This window comes from Bacillus rossius, chromosome 7 (genome assembly GCF_032445375.1).
Source record: "Bacillus rossius redtenbacheri isolate Brsri chromosome 7, Brsri_v3, whole genome shotgun sequence".
NCBI classification, from domain to species: domain Eukaryota; kingdom Metazoa; phylum Arthropoda; class Insecta; order Phasmatodea; family Bacillidae; genus Bacillus; species Bacillus rossius.
Genome location: NC_086335.1, coordinates 5,530,307 through 5,556,881, shown reverse-complemented (window position 1 = coordinate 5,556,881; position 26,575 = coordinate 5,530,307). Strand labels below are relative to the sequence as shown.

General features: G+C 41.1%; 1 protein-coding gene across 2 annotated transcripts in view; it reads left to right on the top strand.

The window, feature by feature from the left end:
• LOC134533652 (protein HBS1) overlaps positions 1-26,575 on the top strand; it is a 257,049-nt gene that overhangs the window by 198,279 nt on the left and 32,195 nt on the right. For both annotated transcript variants that reach the window (XM_063371189.1, XM_063371188.1), the window contains exons 7-11: positions 2,323-2,571; positions 6,417-6,646; positions 9,644-9,877; positions 10,211-10,384; positions 17,228-17,427. In XM_063371189.1, the coding sequence (XP_063227259.1) occupies positions 2,323-2,571; positions 6,417-6,646; positions 9,644-9,877; positions 10,211-10,384; positions 17,228-17,427 (1,087 nt within the window). The remainder of the gene's footprint in view (positions 1-2,322; positions 2,572-6,416; positions 6,647-9,643; positions 9,878-10,210; positions 10,385-17,227; positions 17,428-26,575) is intronic.

The window sequence follows — 26,575 nt, the reverse complement described above, 5'->3', positions numbered from 1 at the left end:
GTCCACACCCAGGTGAGTGCTGCTCTGTGTCGCACAGGGAGACAGAGCCAGTGGGCGAGGCTCCGGGCAAGAAGAGCCCAGCTCCCAGAGAGGAGGGCAAGTCCACACCCAGGTGAGTGCTGCTCTGTGTCGCACAGGGTGACAGAGCCAGTGGGCGAGGCTCCGGGCAAGAAGAGCCCAGCTCCCAGAGAGGAGGGCAAGTCCACACCCAGGTGAGTGCTGCTCTGTGTCGCACAGGGAGACAGAGCCAGTGGGCGAGGCTCCGGGCAAGAAGAGCCCAGCTCCCAGAGAGGAGGGCATGTCCACACCCAGGTGAGTGCTGCTCTGTGTCGCACAGGGAGACAGAGCCAGTGGGCGAGGCTCCGGGCAAGAAGAGCCCAGCTCCCAGAGAGGAGGGCAAGTCCATACCCAGGTGAGTGCTGCTCTGTGTCGCACAGAGAGACAGAGCCAGTGGGCGAGGCTCCGGGCAAGAAGAGCCCAGCTCCCAGAGAGGAGGGCATGTCCACACCCAGGTGAGTGCTGCTCTGTGTCGCACAGAGAGACAGAGCCAGTGGGCGAGGCTCCAGGCAAGAAGAGCCCATCTCCCAGAGAGGAGGGCAAGTCCACACCCAGGTGAGTGCTGCTCTGTGTCGCACAGACAGACAGAGCCAGTGGGCGAGGCTCCAGGCAAGAAGAGCCGATCTCCCAGAGAGGAGGGCAAGTCCACACCCAGTTGAGTGCTGCTCTGTGTCGCACAGAGATACAGAGCCAGTGAGCGAGTCTCCGGGCAAGAAGAGCCCAGCTCCCAGAGAGGAGGGCAAGTCCACACCCAGGTGAGTGCTTCTCTGTGTCGCACAGGGAGACAGAGCCAGTGGGCGAGGCTCCGGGCAAGAAGAGCCCAGCTCCCAGAGAGGAGGGCAAGTCCACACCCAGGTGAGTGCTTCTCTGTGTCGCACAGGGAGACAGATCCAGTGGGCGAGGCTCCGGGCAAGAAGAGCCCAGCTCCCAGAGAGGAGGGCAAGTCCACACCCAGGTGAGTGCTGCTCTGTGTCGCACAGACAGACAGAGCCAGTGGGCGAGGCTCCGGGCAAGAAGAGCCCAGCGCCCAGAGAGGAGGGCAAGTCCACACCCAGGTGAGTGCTGCTCTGTGTCGCACAGGGAGACAGAGCCAGTGGGCGAGGCTCCGGGCAAGAAGAGCCCAGCTCCCAGAGAGGAGGGCAAGTCCACACCCAGGTGAGTGCTTCTCTGTGTCGCACAGGGAGACAGAGCCAGTGGGTGAGGCTCCGGGCAAGAAGAGCCCAGCTCCCAGAGAGGAGGGCAAGTCCACACCCAGGTGAGTGCTGCTCTGTGTCGCACAGGGAGACAGAGCCAGTGGGCGAGGCTCCGGGCAAGAAGAGCCCAGCTCCCAGAGAGGAGGGCAAGTCCACACCCAGGTGAGTGCTTCTCTGTGTCGCACAGGGAGACAGAGCCAGTGGGCGAGGCTCCGGGCAAGAAGAGCCCAGCTCCCAGAGAGGAGGGCAAGTCCACACCCAGGTGAGTGCTGCTCTGTGTTGCACAGAGAGACAGAGCCAGTGGAGAAAGAATTTTGGAGTAGGTAGAAGGGCTGGACATTATTTAATTAAATGCTCATTTTTCTAGAGTGGTGGCATCGGTGCATGTTATGTAACAGTTAGCTCTTTCTCAAGTATGCCATTCATATTGTCATTTTTTACACTTTCTTGTTGTTACTATTTAGTTTATTTATTTAAATAGTTAAGGGTAACAAATATGTGAAATACACATGTTATTGAAGATAAAGTTTTGATATTATTTTTGAAATATTTTTATTTGTTTGGTTTTTAATTTTCTTTTATAATTATCTGGTTCTGAATTTTTTTTTTTTACTGGAACTATATGAATTTTGACTTTACATTTAAATTTGTGGGTTGTTCTGATTTTCCATAAAATTAATTGTCATCTTTACAAAATTTCCTTGTATTTTTGGAGATAAAAGGGGGTACATTTATTTATTTGATAAAATATATCTTTAGAATTTTGTGCAGAAGTCTTAATATTGTGTATAAAATTTAAACATTAAATGACAATAATCTTTTCACAATTTTTATAATTTTTATTTTAAGAATATTAAAGGTTGTAATTTTTTATCGTGTTAAAAAAATCATGATACTAAATCTTATTTTAGTTTAACTTTTTATAAAGTATAAGTTAGTTTTTATTTGTGTTCTTATTTAATTCTGTATATTTTTTTTTGTTTGTTTTAAAATGATGATATTTGCGTGGCAGTGTTGTGCAGTGTTGTGCAGTGTTGTGCAGAGTTGCCGAGGGACGAGCGTGTGTGCGCAGAGGGGGTTGGAGCGGCGGCCGGGACGTGGCGGCCCGCTACCAGGAAGAGCGCGGCCGCAGCAAGCAGCAGCTGCACATGGTGGTGGTGGGCCACGTGGACGCCGGCAAGAGCACGCTCATGGGCCACCTGCTGTTCTCGCTGGGCCAGGTGCACTCCCGCACCCTGCACAAGTACGAGCAGGAGAGCCGCAAGCTGGGCAAGCAGTCCTTCCTCTACGCCTGGATCCTGGACGAGACCGGCGAGGAGAGGTGCCTCTCTACACTGTTCACTACCTGCATGACCCAGCTTTGTGTTTTCAATACCAATTACATACTGATGATATTTTTTTCAGGGGCCACATGTTGTGACGCACGCTCTCGTGAAACATCTAAATCAAGACCTTTCTGCTCGTATAATGTTAGTCAAGTTGTGCAAGCATCATACTTTAGCAGCACGTGTGGGACGAGCGGTAACCTGATTATTTTCATGAAGGTTTACTCGAAATGAGTCCTCACTTTCTAAAAATGAATCCTAGCTAGATCGATTTATTGCCCCCGAAACCCCCTGCATACTAAATTTCATGAAAATCGTTGGAGCCGTTTCCGAGATTCAGATTATATATATATATATATAAAATTTAAAACACGGATAAAACAACATTTTCTGAAAAAGAATCATAGCTAGATCGATTTATCGCCCCCGAAACCCCCTGCATACTAAATTTCATGAAAATCGTTGGAGCCGTTTCCGAGATTCAGATTTTATATATACAAGAATTGTTCGTTTAAAGATATAAGATTTATTACATACTAGCTGCAATACCCGGCGTTGCCCGGGCTGATTACAGGGTGTAGTTAGTAATTATCTTCTTAATTTGAATGTCAAGTGTGAAAATTCATTCATATCACTTTCAGATCCCGACAGACGTTGTTCTGCCAGTTTATAATTATTTACCTGGTCTGTATGTAATTTAGACTTTTTAAAGCAATATAGAAAAAAGCTGAAAAATAAGAGATTACTAATATTGAAAAGATTCCATTATCTAGCTAATGCTCAGCCTGCATTGCAATGCCTCATTCAGTTTTGTTTTGTAATATGTTTGAAGTAGTTCTACATATACAAATCATCTATCCATCTCTCTATATATATTTATCTCTATTTACATCTATAAAAAATCTATGTATCTCTCTATCTCTATTTATCTCTTTATATCTACATATATACTTCCCACTATCTCTATATCTTCTATATACATATAAGTCTATATAGCTCTATACATCTATAGGTATATCTCTTTATCTAACCCATTTCATTCTCTATACCTCGCTCTATCTCAACTTATCTCTCCGTCTCTATCTCACTCTATATTTATCACTCTAACTCTGTCTCTCTTTTATATTTAAATAAATTATGTCATGCGTGCGCACTTATACAACAAAAAATTACGAATTGCCGTTATATAAAATGAAATAAACACGTTTTTTGACACGATTCGTGCTCAAACTATTGAAAAATATTTATACCATCTCAGTAACCTTCATGGGCATGCGCATAACAAATCACCAAAATTTCATCGCAATCAGATGAGTGGTATAGGAACGCATACGGCACAAACAAACAAAAATTAAATACATGACAAAATTCAAGGCAACTCTATCTATTGACGAAGTTAAGAACAAAACTGTTATTAGCGCCTTTATTTTGCTAGCCGCTGCGAGCTCCACTAAGCGGACTGGTCTCACCAAGGAGAAAATTATTAATTTGCCAGACCTTACTATGTGTATGATCATGTGTCAGACATAGAGAAATGACACTCACTATTTGTATGTCTATGACCGATGATTTTTTCTGTTATAAAATGAAATTATCACTTTTTCACTCCCTTAGGGATGGAATTTCATATTACTATGGGGTCTATGTGTTAATCCAGGTTATAAGCTAGCTGTAGGCCAAAGTTCATTCAAATCCATTCAGTAGTTTTTACATGAAAGAGTAACAAACATCCATCCATCCATACTTACAAACTTTCACGTTTATAATATTAGTAGGATTGCAAGAGAGCCGACACATACTGAACCTAATTCATGGAATTATTTTCGTATTCCCTAAGAAGTGTCCTGGGTGGCTGACAACTCGGCCTGTTTACCCCGTGGCCAGGATCCCTCCTGAGAGACTGTGTACTGGCGCATGTATCAGCCGCTAGTTGGCGCCGGGCGACCAGAGAAGTGCATTGTTAGTCCAGGCGGGCCGGATACCTCAACTGAAGCTGCTACTGTGTCATTGGTGTAGGAGCGATTGTGACTGTCGAGGTGTATCCTGTCGCAACTATCACTTTCATTTCTTTCAAGGGCCGTTCCAGAGAAGAGTTCGTGTTGTGTGTTGTGATCGGTGGTTTTTGGCATTAATCTGTGAACAATTGTTTGGCTAATTAATGATGACTCTGAATTTAAAAAAGTGTCAATTTTTTGAGTTACAGGAATAATTTTTTCAACATTTATAAAATCCCCACACTGCACCTAATTATTAGACTTAAAACTTCTTCATTACTCTATTAATTTTTCTTATGTAATCCTGAATAACGCTATATATATTTTGCATAATGTATGCTGAAAAAAAATTAATAGGGTAACTGCAACTATTCATATTGCAAAAAAATAAAAAAATTAAACTTCTTTTATAACTTGGCATTATTTTTTAAAAGATGGTTCTTTTTGCAAGAATAAAAATAGTGCAAAATTGACTCCTTCTTTTAAAAAGAAATATTTGTATATTTTAACATACTTACCTAATTTCATATTAATTTCTGTACTGAAATAATTACCTAATTTATATTTAAAAGTCTAGAGATGGAATTTAGTTTATGTTTGTGAAACAGGGAGTGAGGATAACAGGCCATTTACTTAAATTGGATAAAATAATTTCAATAAATGCTTAGATTTATATCAAATTTCACTATCTGGCCAACTAACATCATATTCCTGAACTGTCAGTCTCAACAGGCTAATTAAATTCAAGTTGTGAATAGTATTCCATGTACATATTATAATTACAGTAAGGAAATTATTTTGAATTGTGGTCATTGTGCAAAAAAAAATCATTATTTATTTTAAAAAAAGTAGTAGTTTGCAGTTTTTGGAAATCTTACATAACCAAGCCATCTTTTAAAATAACTTGCCAAGCTAGCAAAGTACATTTTTTGTACAGTAAAAAATAATCAAAGTTGCTGCATTAAAAATCCTTGCTGAAGATGGCATACAAAGAAATCTCTCTCCTTCTCCACCTTTGTTTCTTCTCTCATTTAAATGTATAGCAGGTTAATTTCAGAATTTCTCAACAGTTTTATTTTTTAAAAATATTTGAAAATATTTATAGTTACATGCAATATTTGTAATTTGTTCACGTTTCAAATGTTGTTCATGTTTTAATCTTGCTATTGCTTATGTAAAATTTTGCTTTTACAATTTATCTTTTTATTTACAAGCAGAGGCAGCAGTTGAATTTGATAAATGTTTACTTCATTGTTCTGATTCAGAGTGTGGTATGCAGGATGTGCTGATTAAATACTTTACACAAGCACTCCAAGTTGTATCTGTGGATTTTTCTACATTTAGCAAAATATTTAGTGATCTTCAACCTTGAATTCGTACTCGTTGAAGACTTAAATCTTTGTCTTCTAGTTCTGTTCAAATTTAAAATAAGGGGGTTGTCTGTAAAGTCGGTTTGCGAACGATAATTTTACGTGATAACGTCATAAGAAAACATTGATGAAAAATTGCATACTTTTTAATTATCATATATAATTTACATTTTTTCCATATTTAATTTAAATAATTTGTTTAAATATAATCACAACCAATTAGTTAAAAAGCCCGCCTTAACCTGTTTGATATTATAGTATAGAAGATTTTCTCGCATGGTGGTTGGCCGGTACTTGCGCGCTCGGCTCAGGCGGAACGGGACAATTTTTCATGCGTGCAGCCGGCGTTCATCGATTTATAAGACGTTATCACGTCAAAAAAACGTTCTTTGTACAGCCCAAATAGAGCTGTACTATTTGAAGTGTGGTTTGCATGCCGAGAGAACAGAGGAGCAGAGTGGTTGCTGCTGGTCGCAGGTCCCGAGGCATCACCATGGACGTGGGCCGATCCAGGTTCGAGACGGCGACCAAGCTGGTGACGCTGCTGGACGCTCCGGGACACAAGGACTTCATCCCGAACATGATCACCGGCGCGACGCAGGCCGACGTGGCGCTGCTGGTGGTGGACGCCACTCGCGGGGAGTTCGAGACCGGCTTCGAGAGCGGCGGCCAGACGCGGGAGCACGCTCTGTTGGTCCGCTCCCTGGGTGAGGCTCCGTCAGCCACCTAGCTGCTCCTTTCCTTCCTCCACAGGAAGTTTATTCACTGTTTCAATTAATCTGTCAATCTTACGATTTTCCATGCAACCCAGAAAGAGGGTTTTTATTTGTAAGGAGACATGTTGACTATTTGGAGCTAGTATTTAGACCTGAATCCCCAAACCGGAACCAAATTTTTAGTATGAATGCTTGTTATACCTTCTCTAGCATAATAATTTATATTTTTATTTCAAATAAAAATTTTTATTTAATAGGTAGATGTCTTGCAAGAAAAATTATGTACAAGTTGATGTACAACTATTTCTTGTCGCCAAACGGAGCTTAACATTGCCCCTTTTGCATGTTTTAATGAACGATCAAATAATTATTCTTTGCCTTTTTACTGTAAAAAAAATGGATACGTTTTTGAAATGATGGGTTCGAATGCTGTTATCTGCAAGTGGTAAATGTGACGGACGTAGCCACGAGCCAGTAGGTTTACCCCCACTCTTGCACACTGTCCCTGCTCCATCCACATTCAGTCCTTGTCTACGAGACGTCACACTTCAAACAATTTCTTCAATCTTCTGTGTGTGTTGTGAATAAGCATGCGTGAACTGTGTGATGTGAGGTTGAGAGAGCTGCTCTGTGCCTCAGGGGTCAGCCAGCTGTGTGTGTTGTGAATAAGCATGGGTGAACTGTGTGATGTGAGGTTGAGAGAGCTGCTCTGTGCCTCAGGGGTCAGCCAGCTGTGTGTGTTGTGAATAAGCATGGGTGAACTGTGTGATGTGAGGTTGAGAGAGCTGCTCTGTGCCTCAGGGGTCAGCCAGCTGTGTGTGTTGTGAATAAGCATGGGTGAACTGTGTGATGTGAGGTTGAGAGAGCTGCTCTGTGCCTCAGGGGTCAGCCAGCTGTGTGTGTTGTGAATAAGCATGCGTGAACTGTGTGATGTGAGGTTGAGAGAGCTGCTCTGTGCCTCAGGGGTCAGCCAGCTGTGTGTGTTGTGAATAAGCATGCGTGAACTGTGTGATGTGAGGTTGAGAGAGCTGCTCTGTGCCTCAGGGGTCAGCCAGCTGTGTGTGTTGTGAATAAGCATGGGTGAACTGTGTGATGTGAGGTTGAGAGAGCTGCTCTGTGCCTCAGGGGTCAGCCAGCTGTGTGTGTTGTGAATAAGCATGGGTGAACTGTGTGATGTGAGGTTGAGAGAGCTGCTCTGTGCCTCAGGGGTCAGCCAGCTGTGTGTGTTGTGAATAAGCATGCGTGAACTGTGTGATGTGAGGTTGAGAGAGCTGCTCTGTGCCTCAGGGGTCAGCCAGCTGTGTGTGTTGTGAATAAGCATGGGTGAACTGTGTGATGTGAGGTTGAGAGAGCTGCTCTGTGCCTCAGGGGTCAGCCAGCTGTGTGTGTTGTGAATAAGCATGGGTGAACTGTGTGATGTGAGGTTGAGAGAGCTGCTCTGTGCCTCAGGGGTCAGCCAGCTGTGTGTGTTGTGAATAAGCATGGGTGAACTGTGTGATGTGAGGTTGAGAGAGCTGCTCTGTGCCTCAGGGGTCAGCCAGCTGTGTGTGTTGTGAATAAGCATGGGTGAACTGTGTGATGTGAGGTTGAGAGAGCTGCTCTGTGCCTCAGGGGTCAGCCAGCTGTGTGTGTTGTGAATAAGCATGGGTGAACTGTGTGATGTGAGGTTGAGAGAGCTGCTCTGTGCCTCAGGGGTCAGCCAGCTGTGTGTGTTGTGAATAAGCATGGGTGAACTGTGTGATGTGAGGTTGAGAGAGCTGCTCTGTGCCTCAGGGGTCAGCCAGCTGTGTGTGTTGTGAATAAGCATGCGTGAACTGTGTGATGTGAGGTTGAGAGAGCTGCTCTGTGCCTCAGGGGTCAGCCAGCTGTGTGTGTTGTGAATAAGCATGGGTGAACTGTGTGATGTGAGGTTGAGAGAGCTGCTCTGTGCCTCAGGGGTCAGCCAGCTGTGTGTGTTGTGAATAAGCATGGGTGAACTGTGTGATGTGAGGTTGAGAGAGCTGCTCTGTGCCTCAGGGGTCAGCCAGCTGTGTGTGTTGTGAATAAGCATGGGTGAACTGTGTGATGTGAGGTTGAGAGAGCTGCTCTGTGCCTCAGGGGTCAGCCAGCTGTGTGTGTTGTGAATAAGCATGGGTGAACTGTGTGATGTGAGGTTGAGAGAGCTGCTCTGTGCCTCAGGGGTCAGCCAGCTGTGTGTGTTGTGAATAAGCATGGGTGAACTGTGTGATGTGAGGTTGAGAGAGCTGCTCTGTGCCTCAGGGGTCAGCCAGCTGTGTGTGTTGTGAATAAGCATGGGTGAACTGTGTGATGTGAGGTTGAGAGAGCTGCTCTGTGCCTCAGGGGTCAGCCAGCTGTGTGTGTTGTGAATAAGCATGGGTGAACTGTGTGATGTGAGGTTGAGAGAGCTGCTCTGTGCCTCAGGGGTCAGCCAGCTGTGTGTGTTGTGAATAAGCATGGGTGAACTGTGTGATGTGAGGTTGAGAGAGCTGCTCTGTGCCTCAGGGGTCAGCCAGCTGTGTGTGTTGTGAATAAGCATGGGTGAACTGTGTGATGTGAGGTTGAGAGAGCTGCTCTGTGCCTCAGGGGTCAGCCAGCTGTGTGTGTTGTGAATAAGCATGGGTGAACTGTGTGATGTGAGGTTGAGAGAGCTGCTCTGTGCCTCAGGGGTCAGCCAGCTGTGTGTGTTGTGAATAAGCATGGGTGAACTGTGTGATGTGAGGTTGAGAGAGCTGCTCTGTGCCTCAGGGGTCAGCCAGCTGTGTGTGTTGTGAATAAGCATGGGTGAACTGTGTGATGTGAGGTTGAGAGAGCTGCTCTGTGCCTCAGGGGTCAGCCAGCTGTGTGTGTTGTGAATAAGCATGGGTGAACTGTGTGATGTGAGGTTGAGAGAGCTGCTCTGTGCCTCAGGGGTCAGCCAGCTGTGTGTGTTGTGAATAAGCATGGGTGAACTGTGTGATGTGAGGTTGAGAGAGCTGCTCTGTGCCTCAGGGGTCAGCCAGCTGTGTGTCGCGGTCAACAAGCTGGACACCGTGGACTGGGCTGAAGAGAGGTTCCAGGAGATAGTGCAGAAGCTGGGCAGCTTCCTTCGACAGGCCGGGTTCCGCGAGTGCGACGTGAGCTTCGTGCCGTGCAGCGGCCTGAGCGGAGAGAATCTGGGCTCCGCCCCCTCCGAGAGCCGGCTGCTGCGCTGGTACCAGGGCCCCTGCCTGGTGGAGGTCATAGGTGAGCGGGATGACCTCGTGTGCTCTTTCTTCCAGCTACACTCCTTATCATTGCCTGGTGCAGGTCAATTTATATTTTCTGTATGTAGTGTAAAGCAGAGAGCTGTAAATTTTGTTTGTGTTACTTGATCAGCTTGCAACCTTTGAGTGTACAAACTATGCTACTGTTATACTTGAACACATTTGAAACAAGCACCACCTAAACTGCTTCATAAACCTTAGTGGTAGTACTCAAGTCCAACATTTCCGGCCGCAAGTGATAATGTAACAGCTGTGAACGCACGAGTAAGGGTCAGAGTTGCAGGGTCAGTGGTGGTGTGTGGTTGCTGTGCAGACCAGTTCCGCAGCCCGGAGCGACCAATCAAGAAGCCTCTACGCCTGACCGTCCACGACATCTTCAAGGGCCAAGGGCAAGGGTTCTGCGTGTCAGGGCGGCTGGAGACAGGCGCCGTGCAGGCCGGAGAGAGGGTGTTGCTGCAGCCCCAGGGCGAGACTGCTACCATCAAAGGTGCGTGCCTCTCTGTTCCCCCTGCGAGCCACTCAGCTACTCAGCCACTCTTCTGGCAGATCAACCCTCATGTCAGCGTGTCAGGGCGGCTGGAGACAGGCGCCGTTCTTGCCAGAGTGGCCTCCTGAATGGGAATATAGGGAAAACTTGAATCAGCTGTGAATATTTTTAGTGCCTGGATATCTGGCATATACACGGGAATTTTTTAAAAATAATCTGGAATTTTTATAGCATGAGGAAAACTGTCTCTGCTATTAACTGCTTAATTTATACATTTTTGAATGCTTATTACTGCATCACCTACACTATTTTTGAACACTGTGGGGAATCTCGGTAGCCGATGTGAAATGTGACACATGGGTTGCCTTTGCCAGCAGCCAGTGTGATATGTGAAACGTGAATTGCTTTTTCCGTTAGAAAATATGACATGTAATAGTCATGTCAATGAATGCTCAAAAAGGGGGTGATGAGGCAAATGGAAGGAACACGATTTTTGACTTTGGGACTTTGTTTACCTCCTAACAAGTCCAAACATACTAAATACCCTACTCCTAGGTAGCGAGCCCGGCCGTGGAGAAGGGGGGTTGGGGGGGGGGGGGGGCATATAGAAGATCCTTTTTTTCTGTTTTTTCACTTTCAAATGTATGAGTCCTAGTGAAAAGACCACTCTATTCAAAATTAAAGCTGACAAAAAGTTCCGCAACATTTTTTTCTATTCATTTTATTGCTATCTCCGTAGTTTAAAGATATATGCACTCAAAAGTCACTTATTTATAAAAATAAAATAAAAATTATTTTGTCTCTTTTTTTTGCCGTATTTGACTACCCAACCTTTTTGTCCTTTGCCCTATGAATAAGTCATTAAAAAAAAGAAGTTGTAGAGCATAAAATTTCCTTTAAGAATATATCATTTTACTATCCTATCTTTAACAGTTCAAATGTTAGAGGAATATTTAACTTTTTGTGTTAATTCTGAGATTTTGCAGAAAAACTTAATTTCTGTAATTTTTGTTACTCCACTGCTCTAACTCTGGAGCTGCCAACCTCAGCCGAGCTCTGGGAAGTGGGCTGCCCTGGGAGAATGCTGAGAAAAGCACTCTGGTCACGAAGCCGGACACTGTTACTGGTCGCGTTCGTGGCCCGAGGCAGGAAGAGAAATGAGGCCTGGCAAAATCACATCAAGCTATCAGTTGCGGCGCTCGGAAAACGTTGCGAGACTCTAGTAGGAAAAATTTGATCAGTATTAACAATGGGTAAGGACAGGTACTTTTCGTGATCGCGAATCACTGTAGTTATTTCGCGAATTTGGCCCTTTTTTTACGAAAATGTGAATTTTGCGATTTTCCACTGTTTCATCACGAATTTGGTCACAATTTCGTTACTTGAAGCTTAAATTGCCACAAACACACATAATTTCTGTATAATTCATCTTCCGTTCGTAACACCAGCTCACCAGGAAAAAAGAAAACAATAAAACACTACATAAAAATACATTTCACCGTACCAACAGCATTACTAGGCAAAACAAGGTAAACAATTTATTTTATCCAGCCATAACCACAAAAACCACATTCTGTGGCAATATCATCACGGCGAGGTCAACGACCACAGAGAAGACGGTAATCCAGGACCGTTTATATTTTGCAGTTTAACATTACAAGCTTCAACATTGGTTTCTCGAGCCATGAACTTACCAAAACAAAACGCGTTACTCAACAAACGTTTTACCAACGTAGCAGTACGAGAATGCTAGAAAACACGAACGCTTACGAACAATCGATTGTTGTTCAATCATCAATCGTGTTCGGTAGATAAAAACGATGCCGCGTTCGGAACGCGTAAATTTTGATATCAACAAAAATTACAATTGTGTTTTATCTTCATAATTTACTCAGCCATAAAATACTTCAGGCAATGTTAAACTGCAACGAACAAATTGATGGAAGTATGTAATTTTTTTCTTCGGTTGTGTTAGGTTACTGCACATGTGTGCATTTATTATTGTTCGGTGGCTATTCGTTGCGGTAACTGAACGAATATTGTGTTGACTCGTGACAGTTTTCTCGCTGCTTCGCGATGCCGAAGCATTACATAAACGCACTAGATAGAGCCAAGGAATTTTCTTCTGATGGTCTCTATTCGACAGATAAGGCAATTTTATTTTGTAAATACTGTAATTGCAGAGTCAGTTTGGACCGTAGAGACTCAATTGTTAAGCACATAAGCAGTGAAAAGCACAAAAAGTCACGCATTTCTTCCACTGCTACTGTAGCACTGCAGCAGACTATTGGTACTTGTGCGCAGCAAGCAAAAAAAAGGAAAACTGAAGCGGATCTTTTTGCTATGGAGACCACTGAGGCGTTCCTCAAAGCGAACATCCCACTTCATAAACTTCAGGACCCCAGTATTTTAAGCTGGATGAAGAAATACGTTGAAGGTTTGTATTTAGGCCTACATCAATATCTGTAATCGTGGAGTGGCTTAAATTTAGAAGCACTTAAAACCAAACCTAACTTAAGCTAGTTGGAAATGGGCATTTTAAAACTAACCTAAGCTAAACTTACCAAATATTAAATAAGCTTACCTGAACCAACCAAACCTAAAACTAAACAAACCTAACTTTTTTGGCCTAGCATACCACCTGAGTTAGGAATATATTTTATTGACAAACCTTCCCTCTAAACCCAAAATTGTTGAAATTGTGGCAGAGTAGCTAATCTCCTTGTCCAAGTATTTTGATAAGTGTTTCTGCTGCAATAATTTTATGTTGTCTTAATACTTTCTCCTTTGGCTTAGGTTCTGGAGATCTACCTACAGTGAAAGTTTTGAGGGACAAATATGTTCCGTTGTTAAAAAAAGACAGAGCTACTAGTATCAAAGAAGAAGTTTGTGGGAAACCTGTTTGTATACTAGCTGATGAAACAACAGACCGAAGAGGCAAGTGTGTGTTTGTTGTGCTGTTTCGTCTCTTGGAGGCAAGTGACTCGCAGAAGATCTTTGTTGCAGGAGTGCATTTTCTGGAGCAAGCGAGTGCGACAACTTGTGCTAGGGCAGTGTTGAACTCCATGAAGGAATATGATGTCAATTATGATTCTGTAGTGGCATTTGTTAGTGACAGCGCTCGCTATATGACAAAGTGTAGTGCTTCTTTACAGGTAGTGTTAGGTGACCAGATGTTCATATCCACATAAATTAAATCTTGTTGGCAGCATCTGTCCCAAAAAACTCAAAGAACTGAACACTGCAGTAAGCAAGATCAAATCAGCATTACTCAACACTCGTAAGCGGAAACATCTGTACACCCAGTTTTTGACGGATAAATATCCACGTGGAGAGAAGAGCATTTGCCAATTTCCCCTCCCTGTCCTGACTCGTTGGAATAATTGGTTTCAGTCTGTGATCTACATATCTCAGTATATTTCAGGTTTGTTTGAGTTTTTTGCTTCTGAAGACATGCAAGATGTGGCGAATGCAGGAATCGAATATTTCAATTCCTTGTCGCACCTGGATGCCAAAAAAATTGAAGTACAAGCCACGTTTGTGAAAGAACATCTTAACAGTCTGATGAAATGAACAGAGCACTTGGAGGCATCAAAATATGCAACCAGCCACACACTTGTCAATAAGCTGTCCATTGTTAAGGAAGATTTGTCTGTGGCTGCTTCTGGAATCTTTAACTGTGAGACAGATGCTGCACTCAAGTCCATTGACAACCAAATTTGTCAAGCTGAAGTAAAAAACTCACTTCAAAGTGCTGCATCATTGTCCATGGACAAATTGCAGCTGCTCATGGCCACTGATCCATCCAAAACATTTTTTCAGACTGTGGGAAAATTTTTTGACCCTTCAAAGGTACTACTCAATTAAGTAAACAATGAACTCATCAAGTTGTTTATGACTCTACCAGGCATGAAAAATGGCAACCTCTCCTCTGCAGACATTGCTCATGGCTATACGCGAATGAAGGAAATCGTCAAGGAGATAACACAATGCTCAAAGGCAGAAATAGTAGAAATTCTTTTTTCCATGAAAAATGAATTTCCTGACTTTGCGTGTCTTTCCCTGAAATGTGTTTGGATCCCTTGCTGTAATGTAGACAGCGAGAGATTTTTCTCTTCCCATAATACAGTTGTCTTGGACAGACGGCATAATTTGTTGGACGAAAATGTGGAAATAATGACCACTTTCGCATTTGAAGAATGTGAATAAACTAAACATTTTATCATTCCTTGGGCAACTACGTAGTCTTGAGTGCAGAATTTTTGTGATTTTGGTATTGATAGTGCAATGTTTGTATTTTAAACTTTAAAGCTTTTGAGTTTGAAGCGTTTTTCACTTCTAAATGTTAGTTTTAAACATTTTGATCATTCATAATTGAGTTAATAAACTTTTTATTTAAAAAACGGTATGCTTTAATACACTTCACCGCTTTTGGCATTTTTCCTCACCACTTTTATCTTTTTTGCTCACCGCTTTTCACTAATTTTACTCACCGAAAAGTACCTGTCCCTAACAATGGGCTTACAAAGTTTATATTAGGGAATTTAGGTGAAAAAATAAATTGGTGCCAAATATCTTAAATTTGTGGCACACTTGGTATTCTGAGGAGTCCCAGAGATGTGATGGATGTGGTTACACGGCTTGTGACACTTGAGATGGGGATTACTCCGAGTCATCCACAGATCTGCTGAATTAGGTCAAGGGGGGAGTAGTTGGCGATGATGCTGCAATGGGTAGCCTTAGCCTCTCACCGCCGCACCTCTCTAAACACCTGCAGTCTGCGATGAACTGGCGTATCCATTTTCCTGTGGCTCTTGTGAGCTCGTGTCGGTGAGTTCCAGCCTGCAAGGTGAGTAAATGCCATCAAATCCGACACGATCTACTGGTGGCTCACAAGCCAAACGATTCCAATAATCCCAATTTATCATCTCCCTAGAAAAACTAAACAACCCACAGTAAACAAGTGTAAATAGGTATATATCTCCTCCCACATAGGCTATAGGTCATTTCAACCACTGCATTCTTACAGATACATTTGTACGTAATATGTACGTGATAATATCCATACTCTCAGAGCAAGATGGCCGCCTCTAAACACTATTTATTATCTCCCTAGACAAACTACATAACCACAAGTAAACAAGTGTAAATATATATTTCCTCCAACACAGGCTATATTGTCCTTAGATTATACATGGAGTGTTGTAGTTAGTTGAACTTGGTGGACATTGCTAAGGGTTGCAGTGGGTTTTCCCAAGGTACTCTTCTTATTTAATGATCTTATTGGTATTGCAGACCATATGTTTAATATTATATTCATGATTAAGTTACACTTTCAGTGAGGTGTTGTGAAATGTATATTTGCTGGCAGCATCAAGAAACAGTTGCTATGTGCGAAATGTACCTATGGTAGTTTTACGTAAATTAAATAAAAATTGGTTTTGTAACTATTCACCAGTGCCGTGCACAGCCTTAAAAAGTGGGGGGTGAGGTTATAAAATTTCGCCCCCCCCCCCCCTCAACAACGTCATTATTAGGCGATTGAAGAAAAAAAATCAATAATAGACAAAAAGTTTTATTTTTAATATCAATACTTCAGTAATTTGACCATGTTGTTTAGTTTCATGAGTCGGCAGGGATACATGAATGAAAACATGTTTGCTACGTCTCTAAGGCCTTCAAATCTTTTGGAAAGGCTTGCAATGATCCTGTCCAACATTCTGTTGTAGATATTAACTTCGAAAGCTTTATTCTTGTCTGTAATTGGCTCATCTTTAGTTAACTCATCCGAAAATGATACCTTTCTACTTTGTCGTTTTTCGGAGAGTTGCACGGATACTCCCAATTTACTTGCAAGTTGTATGGCTTTAGCCATGAAACTGCTGAACTCATTTGCTCTCATATTCTGTATTTCTTGGTCGAAGACTGGAGAAGATCAGGATCAGCTGCAGTCAAAATATCACAATCTGCCTTTTGCAAGTATTTGCTTGTTATATTCAGCAACGTTAGGATATTTTCCCATATAACAAGCATCACAATGAAATCAAATTTTGATATATGACTCAAAAGACCACAGTCACATTTCTTACTACCATCATTACTTTCTGACTTGATGCACTTGAGAACATCAATGATTTTCGGCAGGGATTTTCGGAGATTGCGAATTGGAGCAAGTCGGCCTTCCCAACGTGTGGTGCAGACTTGCGCTCTGTTGTTGGAAGTGAGAGTTGTCAGTATGGTGAATTATGTATGTGACGACATAGAGAGACGTAATTAATATTAGTATTTGTTCTGTTGAGATGAGGTGGTTGTTGACTTTTAGTGCTTACAATGATTACTTTATCAGTTATTACATTAAATGAAACAGTTTTACAAAACTAATTAATTATCAAATTTATTATGAAAAGAAATAAAAATGATAGCCGTATGTACATACCTCCTTAATTTTTCGCCTCCTGTAGAAAATTTTGCCCCCTCTGTCGATTTGTGTGGGGGGAGAAAACACCCCCCAACCCCCCCACTAAGCACGGCACTGCTATTCACATTTTTGTTATGATTTAAATTAGGAAACTAGGACATAATTTTTTTAGCATTTTTTTTGTTTAAATATTGATTTTATTCATCTAAAAATCATGCACATTGTAGGGAATTTTTTTAAAATTCCTTTTTGATAGCAATTAGAAAACTAAGCAGTAGTTAAGTGTGGTAATTGATTTTACTTACAGTGACAAAATGATGGACCTATATGCAACAGTGCTGAGGAGATATAACAACACTACGTGGTTGAAATGACTATGGTTTGTGATGAGAGTGTAGTGTTGGCGTGTGCACGGTGTGTTGCAGCGCTGACGCTGGACGAGACGCCCACACAGGTGGCCTTCGCGGGGGACCAAGTGACCGCCACGCTGGCGGGAGTGGACATGCAGACTGCTTCGGTGGGCGACGTGCTGTGCGATCCGGCCCACCCCGTGCCGGTCACCGCCCACTTCGAGGCCCGCATCGTCATCTTCAACATCACCGTCCCCATCACCCGGGGCTACTCGGTGGGTCCGGCTGCCTTTTCATAGTACCCACTGCCCAGCTGCAAGCTGATGTTCTGCTCATATCTAAAGCTTTAATTAATCTTCAATAGAAGCCATGTAAGACACATACAAATTTACAAATTAAATAATAGTGCTGCAATTATCGTGACTTGTAGATAATTTTATTTACATGCTAAGGTTGTGTTTTAAACTTTTGTTAATGTTATTTATTAATAATGGATTAATAGGTTTTGTCAGTTAGCATAGTAATATTAGCATGATCTCCATCAATCCATAAATAAGATTTTTTTAATATTATTTAATAAAAATAATATCATTAAATATTACTTAAATCCACCAAAATACAACAGTATAAAATGTGTTAACCATGGTAACATAAAAAAAAATAGATTGAAATGAATTATTTTCGTACATCAAAATTTTTATCCCTCATTTATTCAAATTTTGTTTTGATGCAGTTAAGGCATGTACTGATCCATAAGACATGAACAATGTGTAATAAGTTATATCTATGAATCAAACATAAAAAGACATACCCTCTTTTATAGCATAATCGTCGCACTCCCATAATCGTCGCACCCATATTTTAGGGCGTCAAAATTGGGATAAAAAAATTTCTCGCGTAAACGTCGCATGATGTTTTTGGTGCCGCTATTAGATTCAGAGCACTTTGTGTAGGTATCTTTTCCATATAAAACAATGTATTTTAAAGTAGAAATTTAATATTTATTCGGAAATTAACTATTTTACTTATTATTAACAGAAATACGAAGCTGTCTGATGTGTAAATTTTATTTTAAAAGACGTTTTTAAACGTAATAACCTTTATCTGTTCGTCTGCGTCGCCGCGGTGGACCGCTTATAAAACTGTAGCCATAGCTAGTTGGCTTCATTCATGTTTGGTTATGTTGCTTCCCCAATAGAGCGCACACACGCAGTCGAATATCGATATCTCGCCGATTGGATGCAACGCGCGCTCTTTGTTGAGTGCTGAGTTAACTACATTTGATGGCCTGCACTCTTTCGTGGTACTATGACGATAGTTACGCGTTAGTTCACGTCACATATTCAAGTGGCTTGCGTTCGGGTCACAGATTTTGTTTTTCTATTTAAAGTTTAATTAAGGTTTTTGTTGCATGAATTAGGGGTGAGCCGATGCCGATGCCGATTGCAGATTATTAAGATCTGCCGATTTTGGTCATTTTGTCATTTGCATGATCGGCTTCATGCATGCCGATCCTTTTTGCCGATTACCGCTTTCTGAAGACAAAAAAAAATCTCTTTACGTAGGTAACACAAAAGCGCCGTCATATTTTTGCTTCAGAACTGTTGCTTGACGTTTTTAAGTAACATTTACGTTACATACGTGTTTTAATCTTATCTGCAGAAAAAATTAAGTAAAGTTATTCTTAAAAAATAAACATATTCATGAAAAGTACGTTTGTTAAAAAAGAGTAAACAAAAGCACACCAAACCATTTAATAAGTCATGCTATAGGGGCCTGTTATTTTCGCGATTGCGATTAAACGACGATAAACGCGAAATCACAGTAAAATACAGTTTTTACGCGAAATTTAAATACTGGGTAAAAAAAAGACTTGTCTCGTCACTGGTAAACAAACACCGCAACATGGCCGCCACTGAACATTAGTCTTAAATGCACTAAAGCAAACAAAAGCTTACACACGCTCACGTTATAATGTTAAACCCAAAAATATACTGTAAAAATACGAAAAACTACGGCGTTTATTTGCCTTTCCGGCATAATGTTTGGATGGAAAAGACAAACAGGCGAAGTTTTAAAGCCTACGCACACCGCTCGGGGCACTGACAGCTTGGAACAGCAACACCGGATAAATACAAAAGCAAGCAGATGACTGGCCGAATGGTGGCGAACGGTGAACAGCCTTATGTGAGTGGCCATACCACGTCAGCCAGGGGCGCTGGCATATAGTTGGAACAGCGTCGTAATATCAAGCAGATTATCGGGCGAACCAGGCCCTGCAGCACAAGCATTTTAAATCGCGCCAAAAAGCAGAAAAATGTAAACAAACATTTATTTTCGAATGGTGTGACGATGATGATTAGTTGGTCAACAGTGTTTTATAGATTTTGTTGGGTCGTTACCACAACGCCGAAATGCCGTAACGCCGATTGTCATAATTGACCACAACGCCGAAATAACAACTGAATGAATTTGTGTGTGTTTCTTAAATGTACCTTAACGCCGAAATACCAGAATCAAACCTAACCTTACCTAACCTAAACTAGCGTAATATAACCTAACCTTACTTAACCTAGCCTAACCTAACCTAACCTAACCTAACCTAGTCTAACCTAACCTAGTCTAACCTAACCTAGTCTAACCTAACCTAACCTTTGTGGCAGTCCTGCAATAACATTTTTCGGCGTACACAGCAGTCTTATAGCTGTCGGTGTTGTAGTCAATTTGGCATTTGGGCGTTGTGGTATTTTGGCGTTGTGTTGCGTCCCCGATTTTGTTAAAGGGATTAATAGTTTTCCAGATTAGTTTATGGGAACAAACTAATAATCAGTGTCTAAATCAAAAGTTTATCATATAAATATATGTAACCTATTTGTTTAGGGTATTCAGTAATGAGTAGGTTCAAGTAAAATTATTTAACTTAAATAATTTCAGATATATTTACAGTAACACACACACACTTTTTCCCCCTCAAGTTTTTAGCACCATTTTTGTGTTTTTAAGTGAATTTTAACACCGCTTTTGCTAATTTTTAATGACGAAATCTGAAAATGTTATTTACCACTTTCACGATAGTTGACCTCGACTGTCTGGCGTGTTTACAACAGTATTTTCATCACGTTTTTCGTTTAGTCATTTTGTTAATGTTTTGAAAGTCAGAGTTAAAAATTGAGTTTATATTTTCCAGTTAAATATTGCATTTTGATTGTAAATGTCAAAGAATAGCAGCTTTGTTTGGAAACATTTTACGTTGTTTGTAGGTGATGAGGGGAAAGCAAGATGCAACCTTTGCAAAGCCAAAATTTCACGTGGTGGAAATTTGACACGTGGCTTCAACATGGGTGTCGCAAGGATATATTTTTTGAGGGGGACTGCAATTGATTTAGTTATTGAGGAATATCCATCCCCTGGAAAATAGCGGGGGGTCCGGGTGTCCTCCCCCGGGAAAATTTGGGGTTTGAAGGTGCAAAAAGGTGGTTTTTAGGCATTTTTCTTTCCTAGATATTCTAATTATAGTTGGTTGCAATATTTAATTTATTTTTTATAAAACAAATTCCCAGAGAACAAATTTGTAAAAACACAGTGCTCACATTACCACGATTGGACTAAATGCACCATGCACGATATATAGGTTATATCACAGAAATCATATTTTTTAATATAACTACAAAACTAATATATTAATGGAGTGGAAGAAATTGAAGACTTATTATTGGGGGGGACGTGTCCCCCCCGGTTGCGACGCCCATGGCTTCAACACCACAAATTTGTCGAGACATTTAATGTCATTTCATGGCCGTGAAATATATTGTGCATATATATATACACACAGTGCATATATTTTTTTTACCAACAGTGATCACGTTTGTATCTTTATGCAATACTTTTCAAGTAATTTGGAGCATATTTTACAACCAACTTAAAAAACCACTAATCGGTCAAAAAAAATCGGCATGATCGGTACCACATTTCTGGCATCAGCATGATCGGCAAATGTGGTGATCGGCTCACCCCTAGCATGAATTATTAATATAAATTGTTTGGCGTGCTCTTGTATAGTCTACTTTTCTTTTTTTTTTTTTAAATAAATGTACTTTCCATGAACGGGTTTTGTTTTTATGTATAACTTTACGTAACAAAAAAATTTTCTTTCCGAATAATTTTCGCACCCCTACTTTTCAAACTTAATTTTGGTATAAAATGTGCGACGATTATGCGAGAAAACACGGTACTGAAAAATTATAAATTACAGCAATTACTGATGAATATTGAACAAGTTTAGTACCTACTAACATAAACTTTATAAAATAATTTTTAAAATGTAAATATATTAAAAATATCCTAAAGCATATTAAGTATTGTTTAAAATATTAAAATATAAAATATAATTACATTTTTTATTATGATACTGTCATCCTCTCACATTCATTCACTATTGCATTGGTTACTTATCCTATAATACTGGCTAATCATTTTGTAAATTTCTTTTCAAATGTGTTTGTTAAGCCTGAAGTTAGTAAGAACCTCTCATTTTTTTATCTATTTCCACAAAGACAAGTAGTTTGGTTCTGTGGGCAATAATAAAATTCATATCTTTAAAATAAACTGGTTGTGAGGATATGCCTAATTTTATTACTAAAGGACGTGCTAATGTATTGACACCTGTGCTATTACTTATTTTTAACACTAGCCTTTCTACAGGATTACATTTTGTTCTTTGGAAAACAGCTGTTGTCATCACAATTCGTAAAAAAGGAGAGACGTCTGTCACCTCCAATTTTAAACCAATATCACTCTTATGCTCCTTTAGAAAACATTTTTGAGAAAAATTATATGTAAGCTGTCTTATTTTATTTTAAAAATCTTCTTACACCTCTGCAACTTTGTTTTTAATGAGCAGAAATACTAGCACAAGGCTGTTCAATTTAATGAATAAAATTCATCATGTTGTTACAAACAGAAAACAATCTAATATTATATATTTCGAATTCACATGACCACACTCATTGATAACGACAAAAGCTCTCAGCTTTTGGTCTTGACCACAATTATATTAAATGGTTTTCAAATTACTTTTCTGGCAAATTTATCAAGGTAAGAATTGGCAACTGTTTTCTAATAAATATAGTGTTTTTCTGGTGTTGCACAAGGCAGAAACACTGTCACCACTTCTCTTTAATGTTTTTGTTAATGTTATTGTAACCAGGTACATTGACACAGGCTGAAAAGTAATGGGTAAATCACACTACACAATTAAAAATCATCTAAAGCTTAACTGTTCATGTTGGTTAGCTAGAGCTGGTAACTCGGAATCTGTAAAGAAGTCAGCATCCTATACATGAAGCATTATTTCAACTATCGTAAATAAAAACACTTTAACACACAGAACACAGTTTATTTATAACTTAGTGTTAACAGCAAAAAAGTATTTGATCACACTTACAACCGATCTTCATATAAATAAATAACTATGTAAATCAATTGACATAATAGTTGTGGGTTAGAAGAGCATTTTAGCTTAAATAAATAACATTTTTTTAAAAAGAATGACTAAAAACCTTTAAATTCAGACTCATTCAATACCATAACTCAATTTATTCTATAAATAAATTTTATGTTCATCGTAACATATAATCATTTCCATGTATATCAGATATTAAATAACAATCTCCCATTTTTCAGAACAATTTTACAAGGGCTGTATCCGAATAGTGCGTAGGGATGCCTCCATTGCACACACATCGGTACATCCCTTAGCAAATGCATCTACAATGTAAAGAACGCATTTCTAATGGATGGATGGTATCTGTTATGGGTGTGGTAGTTGGCACCCATGACAGTTAGAAAGTGCATGATGTAAGATGGTGTCATATTGATGTATTTTGTAACAGTGACTACAACGTCATATAATAAAGATATAACATGGCGCAGTCGGTAGGATTTTGTGTTTACCTTAAATGATTATACTAAGTAACAAGACCGGGCCAGTAACCACAGTGAAAGTAGGTGCTAAGTAAAATATTCGTATGTAAACAATGGCCGTGGGTGGCGGAGTTAAGTTGCCACCTGATTTGGACTTACATAGCAAAAATGCATACGCGGACTGGAAGTTTTGGGAGTCAGAATTTGAAGACTACCTTGTGAGTACTGGACAAGACAATGCCCCAGACAAGGTTAAAATTTCACTTTTGCGAAACATCATGGGCAGTGATTCCTCTCGCATTTTGCAAACTGTTGACATGGTGGAAGAGGATAAGAAAAGTTATGTTAAGTGGAAGCAGGCCATAGAAAGGTACGTCCGACCCAGGATCAATGAGGTCTTTGAACGATATGTGTTTGCTCAGAGGTGCCAAGAAGAAGGGGAAAGCTTTGAGCATTTGTTCACTGCCCTACGACATCTCGTGAAGAACTGTAATTATAATAACACCACCGGTGAGAGTGCGGAAAACAAGATGCTGCGGGATCGTATAGTTCATGGTGTACTAGACAAGGCCGTCCAAGAAGCTTTACTACGAGTTGATAACCTCACATTGGAAAAAGTGGCAGCACATTGCAGAGCGTGTGAGCAGAGCAAGCAACAAGCACATCTAATACACAGCAAGAATGGTGATAGTGAGTCTGACACTGTTTTAATTAGTGCGGTTAGTAAAAGCTCAAGTGAACAGCGTCAGAGGCCGGTGAAAGATGGGGAAACAAAGGGAGAATTTCAGTGCAGGCGATGCCAGTCAGTGCACGGACCCAAAGCATGCCCAGCATATGGAAAGAAATGTGCTAAATGCGGAGTCCTGAATCACTTTGCAAGGTCATGTAGAGTTCGTAAGGTACAAGTTGTGGAGCGAATTGAATTATCCAGCTCGCAAGAGAGTCTTTATTGTGATAGTGTCAGTGTATGTCCTGTTGATATTAGGGGTCGCATAAAAAGCCACAGAGACAGCAGTAGTGCTTCCTACCCCAATGAGTGGCAAGAAAAAGTAAGCATTGAAGGCGTAAAAATGATGGTGAAGCTAGACACCGGCGCACAGGTTAGTGTACTTCCACTTCAGGTTTTTAAAAAAGTGGACAAGCAGTTTAGGGTTGAGCCTACGAACGTGAAATTAAAGACTTTGGATGGTGTTATCACACCTGTGGGTAAAGTAACCTTGAACTGCCAAGCTACGAGAGCTGAAGCTTATATAGACTTTATGGTAGTGGACTTGGATGTTGTGCCATTGCTCGGGTTACCAGGATGCATACAACTGAACTTAGTGCAGCGGGTGCACTCTGTTGACAACAGGACGGCGAAAGACAGTTTTGTGCGACAAAATGAAGATGTGTTTCATGGCCTGGGTTGCTTTCCTCAAGAAGGTAAAATCATTACTAAAGTAGGAGCTGATCCTGTATGTTGCCCTCCTAGACGAGTACCTCAGGCCTTGAGAGGGGCACTCAAAGCTGAACTTGATAGACTAGAGACAAAGGGGGTTATTCAAAAGGTTGATGAGGTTGATGCCAGGGCATGGGTAAGCAACCTAGTTGTCACTGAAAAACCCAATGGTAAGCTTAGAGTGTGCCTTGATCCAACGGACCTAAATAAACAAATCAAACGACATTATCACATGGTTCCCAAACTCAGTGACATCAGTGAGCAGCTGGCAGGGAAAAAATACTTCTCCGTATTTGATCTAAGGGAAGGTTTTCATCAAATTGAATTAGGGGAGGAGGCATCACTGAAATGTTGCTTTTCCAGCCCATTTGGGATCTACCGATATCTGCGACTACCTTATGGAATAGCCAGTGCACCAGAACTTTTTCAACATCTGGTTGAAAGTAATTTTGCAGACATACCTAACACAGTAATATACTTTGATGATCTACTCTGTATGGGAAACACCGAGGTAGAACATGATGAAGCTGTTCAACGAGTGGTGGAAAGGGCTAGGGCTCGAAATATAAAATTTAATGTGGATAAACTTTAGTACAAAGCTATGGAAGTTAAGTACATTGGCCATGTTTTCTCTGCAGCAGGTATGAAAGTAGATCCAGAGAGAGCGAGGACACTAATTAATTTAAGAACACCCTCAAACAAAAAGGAATTGCAACAAATACTGGGGATGTTCAATTACGTTCGTAGTTTCTTACCGCAAATGGCAACACTTACAGCACCCCTATACGAACTACTGAAAGGGGGAGTCGATTGGCAGTGGCTACCCTTACATCAGAAAGTATTTGATGAGCTAAAGCAGAAAGTCGCTGATGCACCTGTCCTTGCATTATTTGACCCAGAGAAAGAAATCACCTTACAGTGTGATGCATCACAGTATGGGCTAGGGTGCTGTTTGTTGCAACAATCCAGTTCCGGTAACCTTCAGCTTGTCACAACTGCTTCAAGAAGCCTATCAGACAGTGAAAAGAACTACTCTCAATCAGAAAAGGAACTTCTAGCCATATACTTTGCAGCAACAAAGTTTCATGACTTTGTTTATGGTCGGACGGTAAATGTTCAAACAGACCACAAGCCATTGGTGGCAGTTATGAACAAAAACATAGGGAAGATAGGTTCCCCTAGACTACAGCGCCTCAGGCTCAAACTCCTTAAGTACTCACTGAAGGTGTACTATGTACCGGGAAAAGATCTGCACTTGGCTGATACAATGTCGAGAATGCCACTCCTGGAGACTGAACATGATCCTGAAATGTTGGAGGTGGTACATTCGTTGAGTGCACATTTACCAATGAGTGACAGTAGGAAAGTGACGTTTCAAAGAGAAACTAAGCAGGATTCCATCCTTTGTAAGGTGGCCAAAATGCACCAGGAGGGCTGGCCCCATACCAGTAAGATGCTAGGGAAATATGGTGAATACTACAAGGTTCAAGATAACCTACACGTAGAAGATGGAATAATATTCCTTGGACACAAAATTGTGGTACCCCATACATTGCGGCAATATGTCCTGCACCTGGTGCATGAAGGGCATTCGGCAGTTGAGAAAACTAAGGCTAGAGCACGGCAATTATTCTATTGGCCCCGAATGGCGAAAGATATAGAGGAACATGTGTCAAGGTGCGGGATATGTGAAAAATTTAAGAGGGCTAAGTGCAGGGAACCTCTTATACCACATGAAGTTCCTAAACTGCCATATTTCCAAGTCGGTACAGATATCCTTGAAGTAGCCGGGAAGGCTTTCCTGATACTGATTGATTACTATTCCCACTGGATTGATATTCGACCATTGGCTGCAAAATCTTCTGCATGCACCATAAATGCAATGCAAGATGTCTTTAATGTTCATGGGTTTCCCAGAGTCCTCATTTCAGATAATGTACCCTTCAAATCTTATGAGTGCCAGCAGTATTACAAAAAATATGGCATCACACTAACTACTTGTAGTCCACACTACCATCGAAGCAATGGGATGGCAGAAAAAGCTGTGGGAATCAGTAAACAGA